This window comes from Myotis yumanensis, unplaced genomic scaffold (assembly GCF_028538775.1).
Source record: "Myotis yumanensis isolate MYYU_CA2020_CCGP unplaced genomic scaffold, mMyoYum1.0.hap1 SCAF_1, whole genome shotgun sequence".
In the NCBI taxonomy this organism is placed as follows: Eukaryota; Metazoa; Chordata; class Mammalia; order Chiroptera; family Vespertilionidae; genus Myotis; species Myotis yumanensis.
The window spans coordinates 135,513,947-135,538,136 of record NW_027223752.1 but is presented as its reverse complement, the minus strand read 5'-3'; the positions used below and the strand labels follow the sequence as shown (position 1 = coordinate 135,538,136).

Genomic DNA, 24,190 nt, shown 5'->3' with positions numbered 1-24,190 from the left:
GCCGCCGTGCCTGAGGACAGCCCTCTGAACATGATCATGATCACGGGTCCACTTGGGTCCCAGGGTGCTGCCTTGCATGTGGTCCTGCTTTTAAATCTCGATCAGGATCACGATCACGGCTGCAGGCAAGGCAGCTCCTGGGTCCAGGGGTGGCGCCTTGTCTGTGGTCCGGCTTTCAATTCAAGATCATGGGCCACAGGCAAGGCGGCTCCTGGGACTCGGGGGTGCTGCCTGGCCTTGGGATCAGCTTTCTGATCGTGATCATGGTCCTGGGCCACAGGCAAGATGGCTGAGGATTCCTGGGGTGCTGCCTTGCCTGTGGTCCTGCTTTCAGACCTCAATCACGGGCCGAAGGCACACCGGATCCAGGGTCCGTGGATGCAACCATGCCTGAAGCTTGGCTTCTAAATCACAATCATGGGCCACTGGCAAGGCCGCTCCTGGGTCCCGTTGTGCCGCCGTGCCTGAGGACAGCCCTCTGAACATGATCCTGATCACCCGTCCACTTGGGTCTCGGGGTGCAGCCTTGCCTATGGTCCTGCTTTTAAATCTCGATCAGGATCACCATCACGGCTGCTGGCAAGGCAGCTCAGGGGTCGAGGGGTGCCGCCTTGTCTGTGGTCCGGCTTTGAAATCACGATCATGGGCCACAGGCAAGGCGGCTCCTAGAAACCGGGGTGCCACCTTCCCTGTGGTCTGTCCTTCTGATCTCAATCACGGGACGCAGGTGTGGCGGCTCTTGGGACCTAGGGTCCTGCCTTGCCTGCGGCCTTAACTTCCGAATACTATCACGATCAGGATCATGATCACGGCTGCAGGCAAGGCAGCTACTGGGTCCAGGGGTGCCGCCTTGTCTGTGGTCCGGCTGTGAAATCACGATCATGGGCCACAGGCAAGGCGGCTCCCGGGACCCGGGGTGCTGCCTGGACTTGGGCTCATCTTCCTAATCGTGATCATGATCCTCGGCTACAGGCAAGATGGCTGATGATGCCTGGGGTGCCGCCTAGCCTGTGGTCCTACTTTCAGACCTCTATCACTGGCGGCAGGCACACCGGATCCTGGGTCCTTGGATGCCACCATGCCTGAAGCTTGGCTTCTAAATCACAATCATGGGCCACAGGCATGGCCGCTCCTGGGTCCCGTTGTGCCGCCCTGCCTGAGGACAGCCCTCTGAACATTATCATGATCACGGGTCCACTTGGGACCCGGGGTGCCGCCTTGCATGTGGTCCTGCTTTTAAATCTTGATCAGGATCAGGATCTCGGCTGCAGGCAAGGCAGCTCCTGGGTTCAGGGGTGCCGCTTTGCATGTGGTCCTGCTTTTAAATCTCGATCAGGGTCACGATCACGGCTGCAGGCAAGGCAGCTCCTGGGTCCAGGGGTGCCGCCTTGTCTGTGGTCCGGCTTTGAAATCACGATCATGGGCCACAGGCAAGGCGGCTCCTGGGACCTGGGGTGCTGCCCGGCCTTGGGCTAAGCTTCCTGATCGTGATCATGATCCTGGGCCACAGGCAAGATGGCTGATGATTCCTGCGGGGCCACCTTGCCTGTGGTCCTGCTTTCAGACCTCAATCACAGGCGGCAGGCACACCGGATACTGGGTCCTTGGATGCCACCGTGGCTAAAGCGCGGCTTCTAAATCACAATCATGGGCCACAGGCACGGCCTCTCCAGGGTCCCGTTGTGCCGCCCTGCCTGAGGACAGCCCTCTGAACATGATCATGATCACGGGTCCACTTGGGTCCCAGGGTGCCGCCTTGCATGTGGTCCTGCTTTTAAATCTCAATCAGGATCACGATCATGGGCCACAGGCAAGGCGGCTCCTAGAAACCGGGGTGCCACCTTCCCTGTGGTCTGTCCTTCTGATCTCAATAACGGGACGCAGGTGTGGCGGCTCCTGGGAACTAGGATGCTGCCTTGCCTGTGGCCTTAATTTCCCAATACTATCACGATCAGGATCAAGAGCACAGCTACAGGCAAGGCAGCTCCTGGGTCCAGGGGTACCGCCTTGTCTGTGGTCCGGCTTTGAAATCACGATCGTGGGCCACAGGCAAGGCTGCTCCTGGGTCCCGTTGTGCCGCCATGCCTGAGGACAGCCCTCTGAACATGATCATGATCACGGGTCCACTTGGGTCCCGGGGTGCCCCCTTACCTGTGGTCCTGCTTTTAAATCTCGATCAGGATCACGATCACGGCTGCAGGCAAGGCAGCTCCTGGGTCCAGGGGTGCCGCCTTGTCTGTGGTCCGGCTTTCAAATAATGATCATGGGCCAAAGGCAAGGCGGCTCCTGTGACTCAGTTCGCTGCCTTACCTGCGGCCTTAATTTCCGAGTCCTATCACTATCATGATCATGATCACGGCTGCAGGCAAGACACCTCCTGTTTCCCGGGGTGCCACCTTGCCTGTGGGACTGCTTTCAGATCTCAGTCACGTGCTGCAGGCACAGTGTTCCTTGGACCCGAGGTGCCACCTTGACTGCTACCAGGTTTTCAAATCAGTATCACAGGCTGCAGGCAAGGCAGCTCCTGGGTTCCAGGGTTTCGCTTTGCCTGTGGTCCGGTATTCCAATCTCAATCACGGGCCGCAGGCACAGCAGCTCCTTGGTCCTGGGGTGCCCCCTTGCCTGAAGCCTGGCTTCTAAATCGTAATCATGGGCCACAGGCAAGGCGGCTCCTGGGACCCGGGGTGTCACCATGCCTGAGTGCAGGCTTTCAAATCATGATCATGATCAACGTCCAGATGCAAGGTGGCTCCTGGGACCCGGTGTGGGCCATGCCTGAGGTCGGCCCTCTGATCATGATCAGGATCACTGGTCCCCTTGTTTCCTGGGATGCCGCCTTGCCTTGGTCCTGCTTTCCGATCTCAATCTCAGGCCGAAGGGCACAGTGGCTCCTGGGTCCAGGTGTGCAGCCGTGCCTGAGGCTGGGCTTTCTGATCATGATAATGATCATATGCCACAGGCAATGTGGCTCCTGTGTCCCGGGGTGTCACCGTGCCTGCGGCCGGCCTTCTGATCATGACGTAGATCTCGGGCCGCCTTCAGTCCTGGAGTGCTGCCTTGCCTGTGGTCCTGCTTTCAGATCGCGATCAGGATCAAGATCATGGCTGCAGGCAAGGCAGCTCCTTGATCCCGGGCTGCCTTCTTCATGCGGCCCGGCTTTTAAATCATGATCACATGTTAACATGTAAGATAAATTCTCATATTTTCAGTTAACAAAACTTTTCAAATGTATACCACGATATAAAAAATTTAAAATCTCATTTTTTTCATGTGCACTTTAAAAATGAGGCAAAGTAAATTGAAAAAGTACGAAACTATATTTTTCAAAGGGGAATTCAGTGTAGTATGCCCACCTTAAATAGTTACTGAAGTAGCAAACTTAATATATTATGAAGCCTTTTAATCTATCACTGTGGATCTTACAGCACTGTCCACAGTAAGTATGCAGTATATACTAAGATACTAATAAAAAAAATTACAATAAAAGTTCTTACTATTTCCTTACTTTTTAATATAGAGACTGGCTTTAAGCACCTAATCTTTACAAAAAATTTTAATTACTTCAACTATTCCTGCCAACATTCTGATAACTTTAATGAAATATTAAATATACCTATATGCAACACAGTAAAACCTGGAAAATATTTAAACTCAATCTTAATGACCCTTTTGAATGACATCCTAGCCTAGTGAATATTTTCTACTCACTTCCTTCAACTGTATTATCAACTCTAAACATGTTAAAATTTTTGAAAGGTTATGCTTGAAAAGACTCAAGAAGAAACATCATGGAAGTGTTCCAATTTTTAAAATTCTTCCTTGCTAATGTGCTTTTAGAATTTGCCATTGTAACTGCAGATTTAGGAGAGAAAATGCTGACATCACAGACACATTTTAACTCAAAAAGTCAATAGTGCAACACAGACAGTCCTCTAGGGAAAGCAAGATGTAGATCACAAACAATGAGATTTTACTTTCTAGATACTGGTTGTCTAATTTCTTTAAAACCAATTTCTAGACATGGTAGCTAATGACATGCATTATAGGTAGAGTAAGTCACTTACTCAATGTAAGCCCTTGGAAATACCTGCTAGCAAGGCGGTCCTGGAAAGTAATACAGAACAGCCACCCTTTGTATCCAGCGTCTGTCCCACCAGAAATCTACACTTCACTAGTTCATTGTGGCAGTTTTAAGGCCAGTTACACAAGAATTTTCAAAGGCTAAAGAGCACAGAATATATGATTTTTATAATGAGAATAGTTGTTATTTAATTTCTTTGAAAGAGAAACTTTCACCCTGGCTAGATGGCTCAGTGGATTGGAGTGTCTTCCCAGGCACCAGAGGGTCCAGGATTCAGTGACCAGTCAGGGCACATACCCAGGTGCCAGGTTTGATCCCCAGTCCCAGACACTGGATGGGAGGCAACTGGTAGATATTTCTCACATATCCATGTTTCTCTCCCTTTCCCTTTCCTTCTCCCTTCCTTTCCCTCTGACATCAATTAAAAAGAAAGAGAAATCTTCAAAGTCAGAAAAACTGAAATGAAAACTCATAATTAAAATTATTTTAAAGTAATTCATATATGGTAACAATGTCCAAAAGGTTCAGGAGGAAAGGAAACAGCACATAATATATATATTTAAAAAGTAGCCATTTTGCTCTTGGAAGCAATATAAAATATTTAAGGAATTTTCTACTGTAAAATAATCCATTTTCCACATTATTAAAGTAAACATTAAAGCATTTGAAACTATACTAGTATGCAGAAATAGGTACTTTAAACTTATTAAATGAGAGGACCAAAGCTGAAAAGAAAATGTCAAGTGGTAGGTTAACTAGAAATTGTTAAAAATTTAAGAGAGACATTCTCTTTTTATCCAAAATTAAACAAATGTAATAACCTCTAGTAATAAAAATAATCAAAAGGGAAATGAAAAATACTAAGGATCATAAATTAAGCATAGGCTAAGAAAGATCCTCATCAGGTTAAAACCTTTCACTTATTTTTAAGAGGAAATACTAAACTTGCCAGAATAGGGAATATTGTATTTCAACAGTCCTTGTTTTGGTAGGTGAGATATTCATTATGTCAATATGCCCCCGCCGCCCCTGTCTCACTTAAAAGGAAAGAACTTATCTGGGATTGGAGCAGGAGCAGTGATTCTTCTCCAGTCCTTGCAGATGAGGCGCTCATCCTGTCACAGCCCTCATTCCTCCTTAAGATAAGATGGCATGGCCACGCTGCACATCAGTAAGGTTAGCACAGCTGCCAGATTTTTTTGTGGCCACCCTGCACAGGTTTTTGTTTTCACAATATCTGGAAATGGCCTAGGGGGAGACATGAGATAGAACACAGACACATTCAAAATAAAGGAGCTGCAGCCTTCACAGAGAAAGCATCACTGATAGCCACACAGTCCCACTTCTTTATATGGATTATAGTCCTTGCCTCTTCGGAGAGCTGGCGTATACACTGCATGGTCCTTGGGATCCTATTTTATGTTCATCCACGAAGTTAAGTAGTTTAGGGACTCTGATTAGATTGACAGAGCAAAGGGGAACTTAGAATTTGTTAAAGTTTGGGTTTTTTCAAGATGTCAAAGGTGTGACAGTCTTCCTAACAACAGGATCATCTGTTGTCTGTACACTTGGTTCCTTAAATATAATAAATATACAGTTGGGAAAAGTCATTGTTTACTCAGCTATTTAATTCTACCCAATCTTCATTAGCTAGCATTTACTCTAAGGAAATTTTAATGAGGCAGGCATGTGCTGTATTTTACTGAAAGCTCGAAAGGTCTAGTGACTGATATACCATCAAGGTACTATTTCACTTGCACATTAAGGCAGACGCACTCTAAAGGGCTATTAAGTACCACAAAAACTGTCCATTTTAGTTGTAATTTTGTTGTATACTCCCCAGAATTCATAAGCCATATTACTTTGTCGCACATCCTTTACAAATGCCATTAAAAACCCATATACTTTCTACACCCAGTGTTTGAAGTACATATTCTACAATCTAAGTATCAGTCTCTCAGGTTACTTTTGTCTAACAAACTGAAGGTACTGAACTGTGATCTATACAGAAAAGACATGAATTTGCAAACTGAGTTAAGAGTGATAAGTAGAATATGGTTGTAGATATGATTAATGATACAATTGTAGTAAATTATTCATGTATGGTTATAAAATAGAATACAGTTTCAAAAAAAACCATCAAAGTTTAAGATGGATTTAAATTATTCTGAATCGTGGTCACAGAAAAGGTAATTTTTTTTTAATTTTTTAATTTTTTTTATTTTTCGCTTAAAGTATTACAAAGGGTATTACATAAGTGTCCTTTCCCCCCCCCCCCCCCCCCGCCCTTGACAAGCAACTGCCCTCCCTTACCCCCCAGTGACTTATGTCCATTAGTTATGGTTATATGGGTGCATACAAGTCCTTCGGTTGATCTCTTACTCCCCTCCCAGAAAAGGTAATTTTTATAATGTAGGATTCTTATATACACCATAAAAATACTGCTAATATGATGTGAGAGAGTTAATAAGTCTTATTCAATGTGTTAGTTTAAAACAGCTTTTCATTTTCCTAGTCTCTGCATAATATGATTTATGCAAAGATACTGGTTTTTGAGTCTGGCAGAAAACCCCACTTTGTGATTCCACAGCCTTACCTCTAGGTTCAGTGCTCTTTCTTTTCGAAGAGGAGTCAATGCAATAGGCAACAATCCATGGTCACTTGCTAAGGACCGAAGGTCAAAATAGTATTGGGCATAGACACTGGTAGAAACATACAGACGAAACCGCAGTAGACATATGTATTGCCTTTCCAACTCATTTCTGGGGAAGAAGGAAAACACAAAACCACCACAGGGCAATTTTAGTCAACATGGTTCTCTTCAATATTGTCATTCTAAGATAGTAGGTTGGCTCTGAGTTTAGTTTTGAATTAAATAAAGGCTACCCAGCTGGGCTAATACACTAATCTTCAACCAGGCAAACAAGGCTCAACAATTTGTGGTCCCCTTTGAGTTTGGGACAAGGGGAAGGACTTTGAGTTTGGGACAAAGGGAAGGAGGTTATGTCTCTTGTGCACAACAGCTGTTGACTAGGGGCTCAATTATCAGAGTCCCATTGGTGCAGCTGTAGGTTTATTCTTCTTGCTCACTCTCAGGGCTCCACTCTAGTGCTCAGATGAAAGGAATGATGTATGCTGTTTCTTAGCCCTGAAGAACTTGCAGACATTTCACCAGGCTGATAGCAGGAAGGGGATTAGTAAAATAGAGATGTGCCAACAAAAGGACTGGGCACATCACCATAGCAACAAATGGATCCATTCAGAACCACCACTCTTATCTTTGAGGGGAAAACTCTTGGAAAATTATCAGACACCAAAAAACAAACTGAGGAAGAGACAAATCAATGGAAGCATGTACAATGCTCATGGACAGGAAGCATTAACACCTTTAAAATGCCCATACCACCTCAAATAATCTCTTTCAACCAAATTCCTATCAAGATGCCAATGCCATCTTTTACAGAAGTAGAACAACTAATCCAGAGTTTTATACATACCCACAAAAGACCCTGGACAATTCGTCACAGCAGTTGAGAGAAAAACAAAAGAGGCTGGAGGTATCACACTACCTGATATCAAACTCCACTACAGGGTTAGAGTCATCAAAACAGCATGGTACTAGCATGAAAACAAACATAGATCAATGAAACAAAATTGAAAGCCCAGAAATAACCCCACACCTATATGTTTAATTACTATTTGACAAAAGAGGAGACTTCATTCAACGGTATGAAGACAGTCTATTCAATAAATGATGTTGGGAAAATTGAACAGATACATTCAAACATTGAAGCTAGACCACTTCTTACACCATATACAAGAAAAGACTCAAAATGGATTGTTAACCTAAATGTAAGTGTCAAAACCATAAAACTCCTAGAAGAAAACATAGGCACTAAAATCTGGAATATTTCTCTTAGTGCTTTGCTGATAGATTACCCTGAGCAAGCAAAATAAAAGAAAAAATAAAGGATTGGGACTATATCAAACTAATAGTTTTAGTATAGCAAAAGAAAACAGCAACAAAATAAAAAGACAACCCACTGATGGGAAAACATATGTGACATTGATATATCTAATAGGGGGTTTAATATTCAAAATTTATAAAAAACATATATAACGCAACACCTTATAAAAAACAGATACAGCTCAATACCAAAAATACGAACAATCTAATTAAAAAATGGACAGAGGACCTGAAAAGACACTTATCCAAAGAGAGCATACAGATGGTTGATAGATAGGAAAAGATGATTAACATCACTGATCATCAGTGATATGCAAATTAAAACCACAATGAGATATCCTCACACCTGTCAGAATGGCTATCATCAACAAACAGCAAGTGCTGAGAAGGATGTAGAGAAAAGGGAACCCTCGTGCACTTTTGGTGGCAAGGTATATTGGTGCAGACACTGTGGGAAATAGTATGGAAGTTCCTCAAAAATTAAAAATTGAACTGCCTATTACTCAGTGATTCTACCCCTGGTATATATCTGAAGAAAACCAGGGCACTAATTGAGAGGATATATGCACCCTATATTCACTGCAGTATTATTCATAATCCTTAAGCTGTAGAAGCAACTCAAGTGCCCATTTACTGATGAATGGATAAAAAAGCAGTGGAATATTATGACTCATCCATAAAAAAGAATGAATTCCTGCCATTTGTGAGAGAATAGTTGGACCTAGAGGGTATAATGTTAGTGAAATAAGTCAGTCAGGAAAATACAAATAACATATGATTTCACTAAAAAGCAATATAAATGAACAAACAAAACAGAAGCAGACTCAGAGGTAAAGGGAACATTTTGATGGTTGCCAGAGGAGAAGAGGTTTGGGGGCGCTGGGTGAAGAAGGTGAAGAAATTGAGAAGTACAGACTGGCAATTACAATGCAGTTATGGGGATATAAATTACACCATGGGAAAGAGAGTCAATAATACTGCAATAACTATGCATGGTGTCAGGTCAGTACTAAAAATACTGTGGAAAACACTTCGCAAAGCACATGATTTTCTAACCATTATGCTGTACACCTGAGACTAATATGAAATAACTAGAAGCCCGGTGCACAGATTTGTGTTCTTACACAGCCCGGGACCCCTCCGGGGATGTCAGAGAGCCAGTTTCGGCCTGATCCCTGCAGGCCAGGCCAAGGGACCCCACTGGTGCACAAATCTGTGCACTGGGCCTCTAGTATGCATATAAGATCTTTGGTTAATCTCTTCCCGCATTTCCCACTCCCCCATTCTCTCTGAGATTCATCAGTCTGTTCCATGTTCCCATTCCTATGGTTTCACTCCTGCATTAAGCATCTGCCCAGGTCGCCAGTGCACATCATAACTACTGGCTGGGCAGCCGGTCGCTTAGGTTTCTCTTTATATATAGATATTGAATGTAAAGTCTTATTGAAAATAAATGAAATTTTGAAAACGGGGGAATAAAAGACCTGAACTGGTAGAAAGCGTTAAGAAAGGCATGAAGGTATTTACATTACTGTTGTTTTTGAATCTGAGCTTCTACAAACTTTGCTACCAGAGAAATATACCAAATTATCACACAGATTATTACAATAATAACACATGAAGACATACTAATTAATGAGGAGTATGAAATGTCAAAGCAAATATGGATAGAAAAATGTATGTAATTTTATGCCTAGTTCAGTCCTCTGCACAATGCAACCTTTCAAAATATTTATTTTGTAAACTTTATGGGGGCAAATAAGGTATTCGAAAATGGTTTTAAACTTCATCAAAATCTTGCCAACTCACAAGTTCTTGATTGTAATGCCCCTTAGCAATGAGAAGAAGTGAAAATTCCACATAGCCTCATCGTGCAGATACTTGTAGGTCAGAATAATCGCTCCCAAAACAATGCGTTTCCAGTTAGATGGGCAAATGTTGATTTCAGCATAAGATAAAAGTCTTTCTATGTAAACCTGCAAAGTAGAACACTGGTTTTTGATTCTAGTTCAGTTTAAGTGCTGTGATAAGAACTTTCAGGAATGACAGATTTCATCAGTTTTTGACATGCCTTTTATTCATAGCTTCTAGAGAGACTGCTTGGCCAGCCAAAGCCAGAGGCCCAGAAACAGTTGCAAATCAGACACTTCTACTGCCTACTTTCCCATGTGAATTTCCAGCCTGCTCACCAAAGAGTCGCTGGTTCCACTCTTGGCCCCTGTCAGGACTCATGCAGGAGAAAATCAATAGATGTCTCTCTCTCATACTGATGATTCTCTCTCTATTTCTCCTCTCCTCCCCTTTCTTTTCTACTTTCTCTGAAAATCAATGGATAAAATATCCTCTGGTGAGGATTAAAAATTTTTTAAAGAGAGTCCCCCCAGTGGCTGCTGTGTGGTGCAGCAGGACAGGCAGTGCAAACAGGTGTTCTGAGGCAGGTCTCTACAACTGTCAGGTATTCGTGGACTTAGTGCCTTTGTAAGAAACACACACGCACACCAAGGATAGACATTTCATATCCCCTAAGCCTCACATCTCCATCACGATTCCGTGAAATCCACCTCTGTCTTACACAACCTGAAGCTTGGTCAGTTCTGTTGGTTTCAGTTGGTAGCAGAGCTGCCAGTCTCTATCTCCCTGGTTCTCCTCTAAACCTGCCAGATAGCTGGTGAGATCTCATGATTTCTTCACATGTATTACATGTCTATTCTACAAAGAACTGGGTGAAGTTAACAGCTAAGCAAAGATTATAGAGGCAAGCTGTGATTTGCTGTTTCGTCAAAGGGTTCTTTGAAGGAGAATATGTTTACTGTCTGAGGTTATCAGATTGACAGCCCACATTAGCCAAAGGTGTTAAAACCCAACTGTATTTTAGAAAGCAAAAGGTTACTGAACATTATGTGCTATTAGTGAAAGTTTGCACCAATCTTCCAAAGCTAAATGCTCCCAGATATCCTATGAATGAAACTCCTTACAAGGTTCAACTGTCAACTTTCTGGGAATAATTAGAGACATACACAACATTGGAAATCACTCAACTTTCCTTCATCACTTCTACAGATTTAGAATGTGCCATTACTCATTCATTTATACCACTTGCCCTCCTGTGTCAGTGGAATTGAGATTTCTCTTCTCACTAAAACTCTTCTAGCAGTGAAGTCAATCCCATCCCACTTCTGAAGAACACCTCCCACAATTACCTCTTCTTGAACACTTTCCTGTGACAGAGATTCTCCCCAATATGACTGTATTTATGTGATACCCATCCCACTCCCCACAATCCCTAGACTGCCTCCTCTCTGTTTGCTCACAGTGAATGCCCTGAAGCTGCTTCTCATCTCCCACTCTCTCCTTCACCCACTGTAGTCTGCCCCTGGCACTGTCACTCGACCGAAACTACTACTGCTAAGGTCATCCGTGCATGTGCACATACAAGCCAGAGCTCTTCACCCCAGCTCCCCACTCCCCACGCATTCCCTAATGTCATGTGGGGCACTGCCATTTGCCTAAGTGCTTGGCCAAAGACATCCAATTGAGTTGACCTGTTGCAAACTGTTAGCAACTCTTGTTATCGCTGCCTGTCACTGATAGTGAGGCTGCTTCCTAGTCTATTTGTCACTTCTCACCCATGTCACTGTTATTGCCCCTGACTTGTCGGCCTCTACTCAGACTCCCAGCTACCATCATTCTCCCCAAAGCAGCCTGGATAGCTTTTGTAATCAAGAGCACTTCCCCACCCTGCTCAACTCTGCCAAAGTGTTTCCACCAAACAAATAAAAATGTCACTTTCTCCCATGGCCTTCAAGCTGCAAGGCCCAATCAGGTAGCACTTGCCCTTCTAGGTCCACATGACCTACATTCTCTCCCTCATTCCACAGTCTGACCACACTGGCCATACCTCACTCTTACTCAAATACCAAGTATAAGTTCCCATCTCAGAGGCTGGCACTTATTCCCTCTGCACATAACGCCAGAGCTCCTCATCTTCCTCAGTTCAGTCAGGCCAGGGTCAGATGTCATCTCTTACAGAGGCTCTTCCTGATCACCTCTCTCAAGTAGCAAGCCCCTCTCAGCATGATATCACGTCACCCTGCTGTACCTTCGTGATATTTACTGCTACCTGAGACAGTCACCTTTTAACAACACTCAGTTATAGAAATATTTATCTCTTCCTCACTAGGACAGAAGCTCCATAAAAGCAAACACTTTATTCAACCATGGCTCTCCTCGATCCTCTGCACTTAGATCTGTAAGGACTTAGCTCTGAAGGAGAAATCATCAGGCATAGCTTAGGGTGCTATCAAAAACAGGGAGAAACAATAAAATAGAAGGAACATAAGCGAGGTTCCAGAAAGAGAGTGAGGTCAAAGTGCTCAATGCTGACAAGAAGTTGCTCATTCCATAAATATCCACTAAATACCTGCTCCTGTTACTCTTCCTGCTTCCATGCACTTTTTATTCACACATTTTCTTGGTATTGGAATAGCTAATACTAATTCCCTGCCAGTAGCTCAGATCCATGCTCGAATTCCACATATTCAAACACGTGGCCTGGTGCATCAAAAGCGTGCATGGAGGGGGGTGTTCCCTCAGCCTAGCCTACACCCTCTCCAATCGGGAACCCCTTGGGGGATGTCCAACTGCCAGATTACGCCCAATCCCATGGGCCTAAACTGGCAGTCGGACATCTCCCTCACAATCTGGAACTGCTGGCTCCTTACTTCTCACCTGCCTACCTGCCTGATTGCCCCTAACTGCCTCTGCCTGCCTTCCTGCCTGCCTGCCTAATTGCCCCTAACTGCCTCTGCCTGACTGCCTGATCACCCCTAACTGCCCTCCTCTGCTGGCCAATTTGGTTCTGACTAGTCTCTTTCTATGCCAATCAGCATCAAAAGCTCTGCTTCCTAGGCAGCCATTGGCTCCTCACACTTCACCCAGATTTGGTTCTGACTGGTCAGTTTCTATGCCAGTCAGAGTCTCTGGGTCTATCAACAGAGCCTGCTCAGAAGTGCGGCAATGATGAGCAGCCCCGGTGGAGGCCTGGAGAGAAATAGAGGTGCTGCTGCTGGCCCGGCTTGGAGAGAAAGAGAGAGGCAAGTGTTGATCAACAGCTGCCACACAGGCTATGGATCAGACCCTGCTTCTCTCTTCAGGCCTCAATCTGGGCCTGGTTTGCAGTACCCACAGCAGTCAGTGCTGGGTCATAGTGCCTGCAGCCGCAGCAGTCAGTGCTGGGTCACCACGGCAACCAAGTGCTGACTGCAGGACTGACTTTCGGTTGGCTGAACCTCTGATTATGACGAACTCAGGGTTTTTATATAGTAGGATGATCTCTAGAGATGCCCCTCTGTCTCACAGGTGCATCATCTTAATGTGTTTGAAAAGCACTCATCCTCTTCTACCCCAGATGCTCTCCTTGCTGAGTTCCCTAGCTCTTCAAGTGGGAGCACCACTCCCGCCTTTGATCAGCTGTGCTCAGCACTCCAGAGGGCTGGCAGATACGTGGAATGCCCTGTGTCTAATCCAGTGCCCACTGAGGGGTCTCTATTCAGAAGCACAGGCTGCCTCTCCAAAATTCTGACTGAACACTGACGGAGGAGGCACTGCACTAAGTATTCTTCCCTCAGACCAAGCAGGAGACTTTCCCCTTTAGGATTGTCCGAGGGAGGAGTGATACAATCCCCATTCTTTCTCACGAGAATGGACCACTCATTCCAAATGACACACTCTTTCCACAGGAATCCTGGATGAATGACACAGAGCCCCTTACACAGCTGTAGCTGAGCAGACAACCAGCAAATCCCTTTCAGGTCCTACTGGCACTACAATCCTGGAAACATCACAGGCAGGCACAAGAGGACAGCAAGGACGGATGAACACCCATCATCCAAGGAACAGAGAACACTGGGCTCTAGTTCTCAGTCAGGACACACATTACAACTGCCTGGGGAATGCAGCCTGCGACTCAGCTTAGACCTACACTGAACTTGACACTGCCTGAGGCCCAGAAGGTTCTGTTATTGCCCCCATCCTGCCCCATCAGCACACCTTGTATGTATGCCTGTGTGCACTGCATGTGCCTATGTCTCCTGAGGTCTGGAGGGAGAAATTGTAAACCTCTCCCTCCTGCTGCCTTTTATAACAGTCGCTTTGTGGTGAAAAAAGCAAGGACATTTTAAATCATAGTGATTATTAAGCTCAAGTGTGTGAACTTTACATCCTTTGATAGGTTTCCCTTAATAAAGTTCTGAAGGAAGAACTATCTTACCAATGTTGTTATGGCATATCCTCCTGTTGCCTTAAAGGCAATGAAGAAAGGTCGAATAAATCTGTAAATTGATTCGGGATCAGGATTATGATGAAAGAATTCCTCAGGAACCTTTTCTGCCTGCAAGAAAGTACCCATTGAAGAAAAATATTAAGTACTTTTGTAACAACCATGTTCCACTTGTGCCCATGTGCCGCTTAAAATAATTTTGATTGGCTGACATGTATTTTAGCCTTTTAAATATAAATAATGGGACCATAAAAAACAGCGACTGAATATTGACACTCAATAAAGATAAATAGAGGCACAACCTCAGAATATTTATATATTCCTTTCGACCTTCCCCTACAATATTCTGTCTAAATGTGAAGTATTTTTAGGCTCCAAAGACTTGTTGGTCATCATGTCATACTTCTCTGCAATCAACTTTGAGAATGTAACCATCAGGCTCTAAGGCTGTGCTGTGCATACAGTGCTCACCAGCCACATATTGTTATAGAGCATATCTGAAGACATTTGAAAATTTTTGTCTTTCTAATTAATTCAATATTTAAATAGCTGTTTAATTGTCTTCTAGAGATCCTGACATATCTATTAGGTTTATGTACAAATATTCATATTGCTTGATGGTATTGAAAATTTTCTTTTAAAAATATACATTTTTGTTTTTCAGGCATGTTGTCCACTGTAGCTCACTAATTATACAAAGCTGAAACTCAGTTCTTACTGACCTATCCTATATAATAAAAGGGTAATAAGCAAATCAACCAAATGGCGGAACAATTGGTCCCTGTGATGCTCACTGACCATCAAGGGGCAGAGCCTCAACACAGGAGCTGACCCCTGGTGGTCAGTGTGCTCCCACAGGCGGAGTGCTGCTCAGCCAGAAGCCAGGCTGATGGGTGGCGAGCACAGTGGCTGTGGCAGGAGCCTCTCCCTCCTCCCCGGCAGTGCTAAGGATGTAAGCCATCAGTCAGACATCCCCTAAGGGCTGCTAGACTGAAAAGTGGCACAGACTGGGCTGAGGGATCCTCCACCCCCAGTACATGAATGTCACGCACCGGGCCTCTAGTTTCTGATATAACATGAGAGGCTCAGTGCACAAAATCCGTGCATGGGTGGGTGGCCCTCAGCCTGTGCCCTCTCACAATCTGGGACCCCTCGCGTAGGGTCCCTAGGCTTGACTGGTGATGAGGCCCTATTGGGGCTTTCCTTCTCCTGGCTACTGGCAGCTGTCCATGCCCCTGTTGCTGCCACTGCTTGCCATTGGTGTGGCACTGCCAACCCCTACCCCATCACTTGGCATCTCGCTCTGCGGGCAACAGGCGTGGGGTGTGATCATTGGCTGGCCTGGGTTTTCCCTCTGTGGGGTGATCACTGGCTGGCCCTGCACACCCACCACCACATTGCTAGCCAGTGGGCTGGGCCTCCCTCTGTGGGTCGATTGATTGCGGGGGCCCCCAGATCAATCACCCTGCAGAGGGTGACCCTGCCCACACACGACAGTGCTGTCTGTAGGGGTAGCCTGGGTCTTCTTCTTTAGGACAATTAGTCGTGGGGCTCTGCCCACCCAGCTGGGGCTCCACAAATGGTCACCGCCCAGAGGATGGCCTGGGCCTCCCTCATTGGGGCGATCACGGAGTGCCACCCCACCCCGATCAATCGCCTCGCCAGCCAGAGGCATGTGTCTCCCTCTTTGGGGCCTTGGCCTCCCTCTGTAGGGCGATCGTGGGGCGATGGCCGGGCCCCCTGACCAATCATATTGCACCCACCTTGGCAGGCCTGGCACCAGTGTGTGTCATAGCATGGTCATCCAAAGTTCATCTGGAAGGTCGTTCTGCTGTTTGGTTGTTTGGTCGGTTTGCATAGTACACTTTTATTATTATAAACTAGAGGCCTGGTGTACGGATTTGAGCACAGGTGGGGTCCCGCGGCCTGGCCTACGGGGATCAGGCCAAAACCAGCTCTCCAACATCCCTTAAGGACTCCTGGACTGTGAAAGGATGCAGGTCAGGCTGAGGCACCCCTCACCCCAGTACACAAATGTTGTGCACTGGGCCTCTAGTTTCTTATATAACACTAGAGGTCTGATGCACAGATTTGTGCACAGGTGGGCTCCGCTGGTCTGGCCTGCAGGGAACAGGCTGAAACCGCTCTCCGACATCCCCCAAAGCATCCGGGATTGCAAGAGGGCAGTTCTCGGGTTACACACCCCAGAATTGGCTCCCTCCTCTCTGGTTCCAGGTTCATCACCTGAGAATCACAGCTGCCAAGTCACAGCAACTCAGTAGCATCTGCATTGAGTGTCAGCCCCCTGTTGGTCAGTGCGCGCCATAGCTACCAGTTAGACAGTCGCTTATGCTTTTTTATACAGAGATTTCTTTTGTAAAATAATTAGATACAACATGTGGTGGGGAAGAAAACTTAAAGGAAGGTAATGTGAACTCCAAGCTGGAGAAAGTAATTTTTTACTAGTGATTCATTTTGAAGCAAATCAGCATGGAATAAGCACAACTGTCTGAGAGAAAAGGACAACCTCAATACAACTGGCACTTACTGTGACAGGATGGAGTCTCTCATCAAAAATGTCCTTGGATCTATTTGCATCTCTAGAAAACAAGAACGTGATTGAAAAAAAACTAATCCAGGAATTGTTGTGTTAGCAACACATCTGCTGGGAGTAGAGAGGGGTGGAGGGAGCTTAACCTTCAACAAAGAAAGTCCTTCTACAAATTCTTATCTTAGATCCCGTAGGAATTTTCTGACCTCTTTTTATTCAGCACATCAAATTCTGTGAAATTTTTTCTACAATGACCTGTCAGAGCTGCCTTTATAAGCATTGACCCTCCCTAATAGGCAACGCTAGGCAACCAAATCGATGGCCAGTCCTCGAACCTCTCATTGGCAGACACAGGAACATTTTACAACGCAGTAGTAGTGGGCAATTCTTCATGTGAGAATGAGATTCCTGTTTTTTTTTTTTTTTCACTGTTTTCTCTCTTACTAGTTTCCTATATTATATTCTTCTTGATTCTTTACAATAATCTGAGGTTAAAATTTGCCTTTGTATTTTAAAAGTGACCACTCTATTGATTTGAGGGGGAAAAATGGATTGGCTGCCTCCTATACATGGAACTGGAAAACTAGCTATGTGGCCTTTCAGTATTGAACCTACAACCTAGGTATGTGCTGCCCTAACTTGGAATCAAACCTGCCAGCTTTTGGTGTACAAGACAATGCTCCAACCAACTGAGTGAGGGAAACCAGTCTTCTGGGGGTTTTTAGGTTTAATATTCCACACTACTACACTCTGCTCATTTACACAGTGGTTCTCCAAGTGTGTTTTGCAGGCTTCAGTGGTTCCACTAGACCATTTCCAGGAGACCCATGAGGCCAAAACTGTTTGTATAGAAATATTAAGGCACTGCCTGCATTTACACTGACATTTGCAATGACTGGATAAAAGCCAAAGTCAGTAAAACTGGTTTCTGAGCAGGAATCAAGGCAGGGGTCCCAATCTGTGCTAGTAGTTATTCTATTCTTCACTGCCAGTTGTTGACAAGAAATATGCTTTACTTAAGCACATCTTTGATAAAGCAGTGACAATGAATAATGTAATTAGAAGTTGAATCTTCTTTTTATACTCTACAGTGGTTCTCAACCTTCTGGCCCTTTAAATACAGTTCCTCATGTTGTGACCCAACCATAAAATTATTTTCGTTGCTACTTCATAACTGTAATGTTGTTACTGTTATGAGTTGTACTGTAAATATCTGATATGCAGGATGGTCTTAAGTGACCCTTGTGAAAGGATCATTCGACCGCCAAAGGGGTCGTGACCCACAGGTTGAGAAATGCTGCAAGGGGAAGTATGCATTAAGCATTTCTGCATACTGAAATGTGGTTGTTAAGGAAAAGCACTTGGAATTAGTTGTGAGATGAATGCCCTACTATTCTCAGAGAATAATATTTTTATTTGATAATACAAGTGTCGTGCACCCAAGACTGAAAAGTGAGTCTGTCACTTCCAGGAAAATAACTTATACATTTCTTGCCAATTGCACAGTTCCAGCTATCAAGCTCAAAATCAAGATTGGGGAAAACTTGTATCCTTTTTGTAACCTAACAGTTTTTCAATACCTAAAGGTTTTTCTGGGAAGACTGGTGGTTATGTGATGCTACCTAACAAAAGTGAGTTTTGATACTGTAAAAAGAAATGTGAGGCGATACTTGACAAATGACCAATGCACAATGTTATTAGAAAATTACTTACAATTTAAGAGATTCATTTAGCATAGAAGATGTATGCATGGGTACTAATTTAACAGAGACCTTAGTACAAGTTCAAGGATAGGATTTAAAATTCCATTGTAACTAATTTCAGAAGACAGCTTCTGTGGACTTCTGGTATAGTATCAAAGAATATCCAAAATTATCTGAAGGCTTTGAAAATACAAACTTTTCTAGCCATAAAGATACATGAGGCTGGGTCTGCATATTGTTTATTCAAAACAAATTATTGAAATGACTGAGGTAATCACTAAGGATTGAAGACAGGGTGTAAGTGAGAATCAGCTGTCTTCTGTTGAACCAGACATAAAGAGATTTGCAAAATGTAAATAAGTGACACAATTTCCATTCGACCAATTTATTGTGGAAAATGATTCTCTTTTATAAAGAATTTTGTTACCACTATGACTTGCTATCAGGGGTGTTTCTGCCCCCCAGGAAACATTCGGCCATGGTGGATACAGCTTTTGTTGTCAAAATGGGGCCTGGGAAGATTATGCTACTGGCATCTAGTGAGGAGAGGCCAGGGAAGCTGTAAACACCCTGTAACGCACAAGGCAATCCGCCACAACAAAGCAGTATCCTGCTCAAAATTTCAACAGTGCTATAAAAACCATGTTTCAACATACAAGGAATTCATTTTTAAATTCTCAATTTTAATTTCTAATACAGTAAATATCAATATAAACCACATAAACAAATTTTCTTCAGGATCCTCAATAACTTAAGCATTAGGAGTCCTAAGACGAAAACAAATGGTTCGCTTCAACAATGTAATAAGAGCACTATAGCTTACTCCAATAATATCCATAGTTAAAATCTAACACTAACTTTATATCTTGTAAGTTTATTAGCTAGAATCACAAGACTGGTTTTAAAACTCACCTCTTCTTTATGTGGTAATATATTGCTAGTGCCAGGCTGTGGAGAAAAGAAAAAGTAACAATTGACTTTATGTCAGGTCTGAAGACAGGTTTTAAAAGGGTTGTGGTGGGGGAAGACCATCCCAGCTGCCCAGTGGCCATGAGATCCTCATTCAGAAAGTATCGCCCAAGCACTTTCTGCCTTGTGGTAGTTCTTTGTCAGTTACTAAAATTAGGAAAACCAAAATGCTAAGGAATATGCTGTTAGAAGACATGTTTTGGGTGATCATTATAACATATAAGTTATTACACTCTTGCCCTATCTTTTGCCTTTCTACTCAGAGAACCTTTCATCGTGTACAAGTTAGATCTACTTGCACACATGCTTAAATTTAAGCCACAGTAGTTTTTCCACCTGCCCACCTATTTTCCTTCTTCCCCTAAAGTTAAATAAAATGCTCTATACTTAAGACAATCATTTAAGGTCACTTTTACATAATTGTTAAGAAAATATAATGGCAAATATAAGAATGCAATGAAGTAAAATTATACACCGTGTAGTATTAAAAACATTTATTTCCAAATTAGTTTAAATAAAATTTTAATGAGCAGATGTAAGTCCTCACATACTGCGTAAGTTCCTATATCCCTATGTTATTCCCAGATGCTGTGTAACATGAAACAAAGGATTGCTGTAGATCAAGTTATATGCTTTTTCTCTTTGCCCCAAATGTCAGAAATGAAGCTCCAAATAATTGAGGAAAAGCAAATCTGAATTTTATAACTAGGTTATAGAATATTAGCAGTTGTACAAAGGCCTGTAGCATTGTTAGCATCAAAGATGGGCACTTCTATAGTGCTTCAAACAGTTTCATCTTCAAAATGATTTTAAAATCATAGAATTTGAAGCATATAAGCTGAAAGGAACCAATGAACTTGTGATGATATTTAACTCAGCAACCCATTTTACAGAGAAAGTAACCAAGGCTTAAAACTGACTTGCTCAAGGTCCCACCAAGAGTGAGAAGCAGTTCTCCTTCTTCTACCCTCTAACCAGGCAGTGTGTTTCCCAAGCTTGGCTGTGCATTGGGATCATCAGAGGAGTTTTACAAACTGCCTCCTTCCACCTTGAGATGCTCTGATTTAACCAGCATTGGTTAACTTTGGAAGCTTCTCAGGGGATGACAAAGTGCAGCAAAGTTTGAGAACACATGAAGTAGAGTTAAAATCAAAATCATCCCAGATGCATTTCTCCACATAAAAATGCCTTCCATCCCTCCTCAGGTTATCAGAAGGCTTGTGAGAGTGACAGAGTGTGTTAGGGAAGGAGAAATGGAATGCATGTGTTTGGAGACACATTTAGACAAAAATTACGTAAGTGATTCTAATAACGCTCACCTATCCCATTGAGAACAATGCACTATTACCCCAGAATAAACATTTTTTCAAAACCATTCCTAAAAGCTAATGAGCTCTATTAATATTCTCACTAAACCTTTAATTTACCAATAGTAAATGTACTGAATGATCATTTTCAAAACTTGATAAGAGCAAATGAAAATTTACTGTACTTCCAAAAATTAGACGAATTTGGAGGGAAAAGGCGTAACACCCACTTGTCTAAGTAAGGCTAATCTTCAAAACAACTCTTGAATTATATATTGTAACACCAGAATCATCTACTTCAAAAGAAGCTATGAAATGCAGCCAGAAAGGACTGGTTTTTACTCCCGGATTTAGTGGCCAGACTGAAGAAAAAGACTTAGTGATTGTGAGTTGGGTGCCAAAGCTCAGGACTTTAGAGAGAGACGGGCTCCAGTTTTGCTGAAACTCAATTTGATCTCAACTCTTGTTATGAGAGAAGAAACTTACATTATTATGATTGTGAACTGGCTGTTATCATTAAAGTAGAAGTTACTGAGAATTTAATTAGCCAAAAAGCTGATACAATATAAACAAAATTAAGTTTATAAATAAATTATGTCTTAGGACTGAAAAATAAAATCAGGAATGAGCATTTTAATATTTTCAGGTAGAATTTCCCAAACTGTGTTCTGGAAAGTCAACCCTCTCATCTTGTAGAGACACCAATAATGATCCTTGGACAGCACCAATGGGGTTCAGGAAGCTCCACATCCTAGTTTGGTTTTATTTTGCTCTTAAGTAAGCTTGAAAGTTTCATATTAGGGTGTTTTTAAAGTGCCTCTCCAATTGTGGACTATGAACTCACAGAATTTAATGAATAGTTTTCACCATCATGACACTGTTATGTTTGCTTAAGCGTAAACTTGACTGTGACTGTTTCCCAAACTTCACCTCTCTCATGATTTTTTGCTTTGATTTTGTTATATATGGATCGATAAAATGTAGTGTCTTGAAGATGTGTAAATATATATCTATACATACATATATATAACTAAATTTAATTCATCTATGAAATTAAAACCTCAGTTGAACAAATTTAACCCTCAAAGAAATTATCCTGAAAAGTTGTTCCTTTAGACTGCTTTGATGCATTTTTCCTGGAAGGAGAGTGCATTTCAATATAGAAATGGTGCAGAAAAAAAGAAAGTAGGATGGGGGAAACCTGACACAATCCAATGGGCTGTAATTGCAGATACACTCTGGTGCCAGTAGGGGACAAGCTGTCCCTTCTTCCAAGAGCAGCTTCCAGGGTAGTACACATGGTTTTAGGCCTGTATCTCATGAAGAAATACTTTATTCCAGAAACATTCAGTAAAACACACCTCTCCTTTCATTGTGTTCAACAATGTCTCAGGAACAGTAATGCCTCAAGTAAAGATAAACACTTTTGGGGGGATTTTTCAATTGTTAAGTGGGTTTCCCTTCTTCCATTCACTCTAAGATTAAAATGGAAGTGGAAATCAATATATAATTGACACCAGTGTTTTAACCTGAGCACTGAAAAGGACAATCAAATGAAAGTACATATGGGCAGGATAAGGGTTCTGTCCCCTATTTGTACTCACCACTGCAAGGTGATTTTCAAATCAGACTGAGAAATAGTGCTGTCTACAAAAACTGTAGCACATGAGCTGTACTTTTCCCTAAGGTGACCAGGAGACACCTGAATGGGAAGGGGAGCAGAAGAAAATATCACAGTAACTTAAACCTACAAAAGTGTGTATTTCCTCGGTTAAAATGTCAGACAATTAAGCATTACAATTGTTCTCATACCCTATGAACTGCTTCAGTGCAATACCATGTTCAGCTCTGCAGTAAACACACTGCATGCTCTCACTTCCAACGATGAGAATTGACGAAGGGGTCATAAAATGCTGCCCTGGACATACTACCTATAATCCAACTTGGCAAACACCTATGATTAATTCCCTTTATAACAATGTAAAACATTTAAAATAAGATTTTAGTGTTTTTTCCTTGAGAAATGAATCCTGCCAAGATTTCTATTTCTACTATTTATTTTCTACATTAAGACATACTGCCTTCTATAATATTGAAGCAAGAGCTTTTACTGAAGTACATAAAAGCCAATGATAAATGTTAGTTCAGGAGACAGTGTGACAAAATACATGTATCTGAGGCAGAGGTGTGTGTGTGCTGGGGCTGGCCTGCGGCTCACAAGTTAGGGACCAGAGTTCTCTCTGGGCCTCAGTTTCCTTACCTTGAGATTTAAAAAGTATTGTTTTAAGATTCTCTCACATCCAAAAATAGATCAAACAACTCTGAGAATTTAACTCTCTCCTCATGTTGAAATAAGACTATTATTACATTACTCAAAAGAGAACCTCAGATAATACGGTACTTAACATGATATTACAAATTCTACTAGAGGCCTGGTGCACACATTTATGCACAGGTAAGGGGTCCCTTGGCCTGGCCCGCCAATCAGGGCTGATTGGGGCCGTCTTGCCCAGTCCTGATCCCGGCTGATCAGGGACAACCAGCCAGGGTGAGGGACTATGGAAGGTTGGCTGGCCACAGGAGGTTGGCTTATGAGCACAATTAACACCAGGGGCAGTTTCTGCATTGAGTGTCTGCCCTCTGGTGGTCAGTGGGCATCATAGCGACTGGTTGACTGGTTGTTACGGTCTCCTAGGCTTTTATATATATATAAACTAGATCCAATGCATGAGTTCATGTACGAGTAGGGTACCTCAATCAGGGCTGATTGGGGCTGTGGGAGGTTGGCAGGCGGGACAGGCCATGAAAGGTTGGCCAGCCAGCCTAATCGGGGTGATTGGGGCCAGCTGACCAGGGGAGGGGTCATTGGAGGTTCCAATCAGGGCCATTGGGGCCAGCTGGAGGGAGGAAACGTGGGAAGTTGGTTGACTAGCCTTGGGTTACGGCCATGGGAAGTTGGTTGGTCAGCGGGAGGTGCTGCAAAGGGTTGGCCAGTCACCTGGGGGGAGGGGCTATGGGAGTTTGCCCGGCCCAAGGGAGAGTCTGCGGGAGATTGGCCAGGCCATCGGGGCCATCAGGCTGGCTTGCCAGTGGGGGGAGGGTTTGTGGGACGTTGGCTGTGGAAGTACACTGACCACCAGGGGGCAGATCCTGCATTGAGTGTCTGTCCCCTGGTGGTCAGTGTGCATCATAGCTACCGGTTGTTCGGTTGCTCAGGCTTTTATATATATAGATTCCCTAAGCTACATGATACTAATCATGACTCTGCCTAACTCAGATGCTCTCTCTGACTACAAGGACTTTTTCTTCCACTTTTTCTCAGCAAGGTTAACCCC

General features: G+C 43.5%; 1 protein-coding gene across 1 annotated transcript in view; it reads right to left on the bottom strand.

Annotated features, from left to right (window-relative positions):
* Positions 1 to 5,218: 5,218 nt before the first annotated feature.
* Positions 5,219 to 24,190, bottom strand: part of LOC139015779 (cyclin-Y-like protein 1) — a 36,444-nt gene continuing 17,472 nt past the window's right edge. Inside the window, exons 3-9 of the mRNA XM_070423505.1 lie at positions 22,460 to 22,557; positions 19,492 to 19,527; positions 16,874 to 16,925; positions 14,317 to 14,436; positions 9,858 to 10,024; positions 6,678 to 6,843; positions 5,219 to 5,329 (exon numbers count right to left, since the gene is read on the bottom strand). Coding sequence (XP_070279606.1) covers positions 5,219 to 5,329; positions 6,678 to 6,843; positions 9,858 to 10,024; positions 14,317 to 14,436; positions 16,874 to 16,925; positions 19,492 to 19,527; positions 22,460 to 22,557 — 750 coding nt within the window. The remainder of the gene's footprint in view (positions 5,330 to 6,677; positions 6,844 to 9,857; positions 10,025 to 14,316; positions 14,437 to 16,873; positions 16,926 to 19,491; positions 19,528 to 22,459; positions 22,558 to 24,190) is intronic.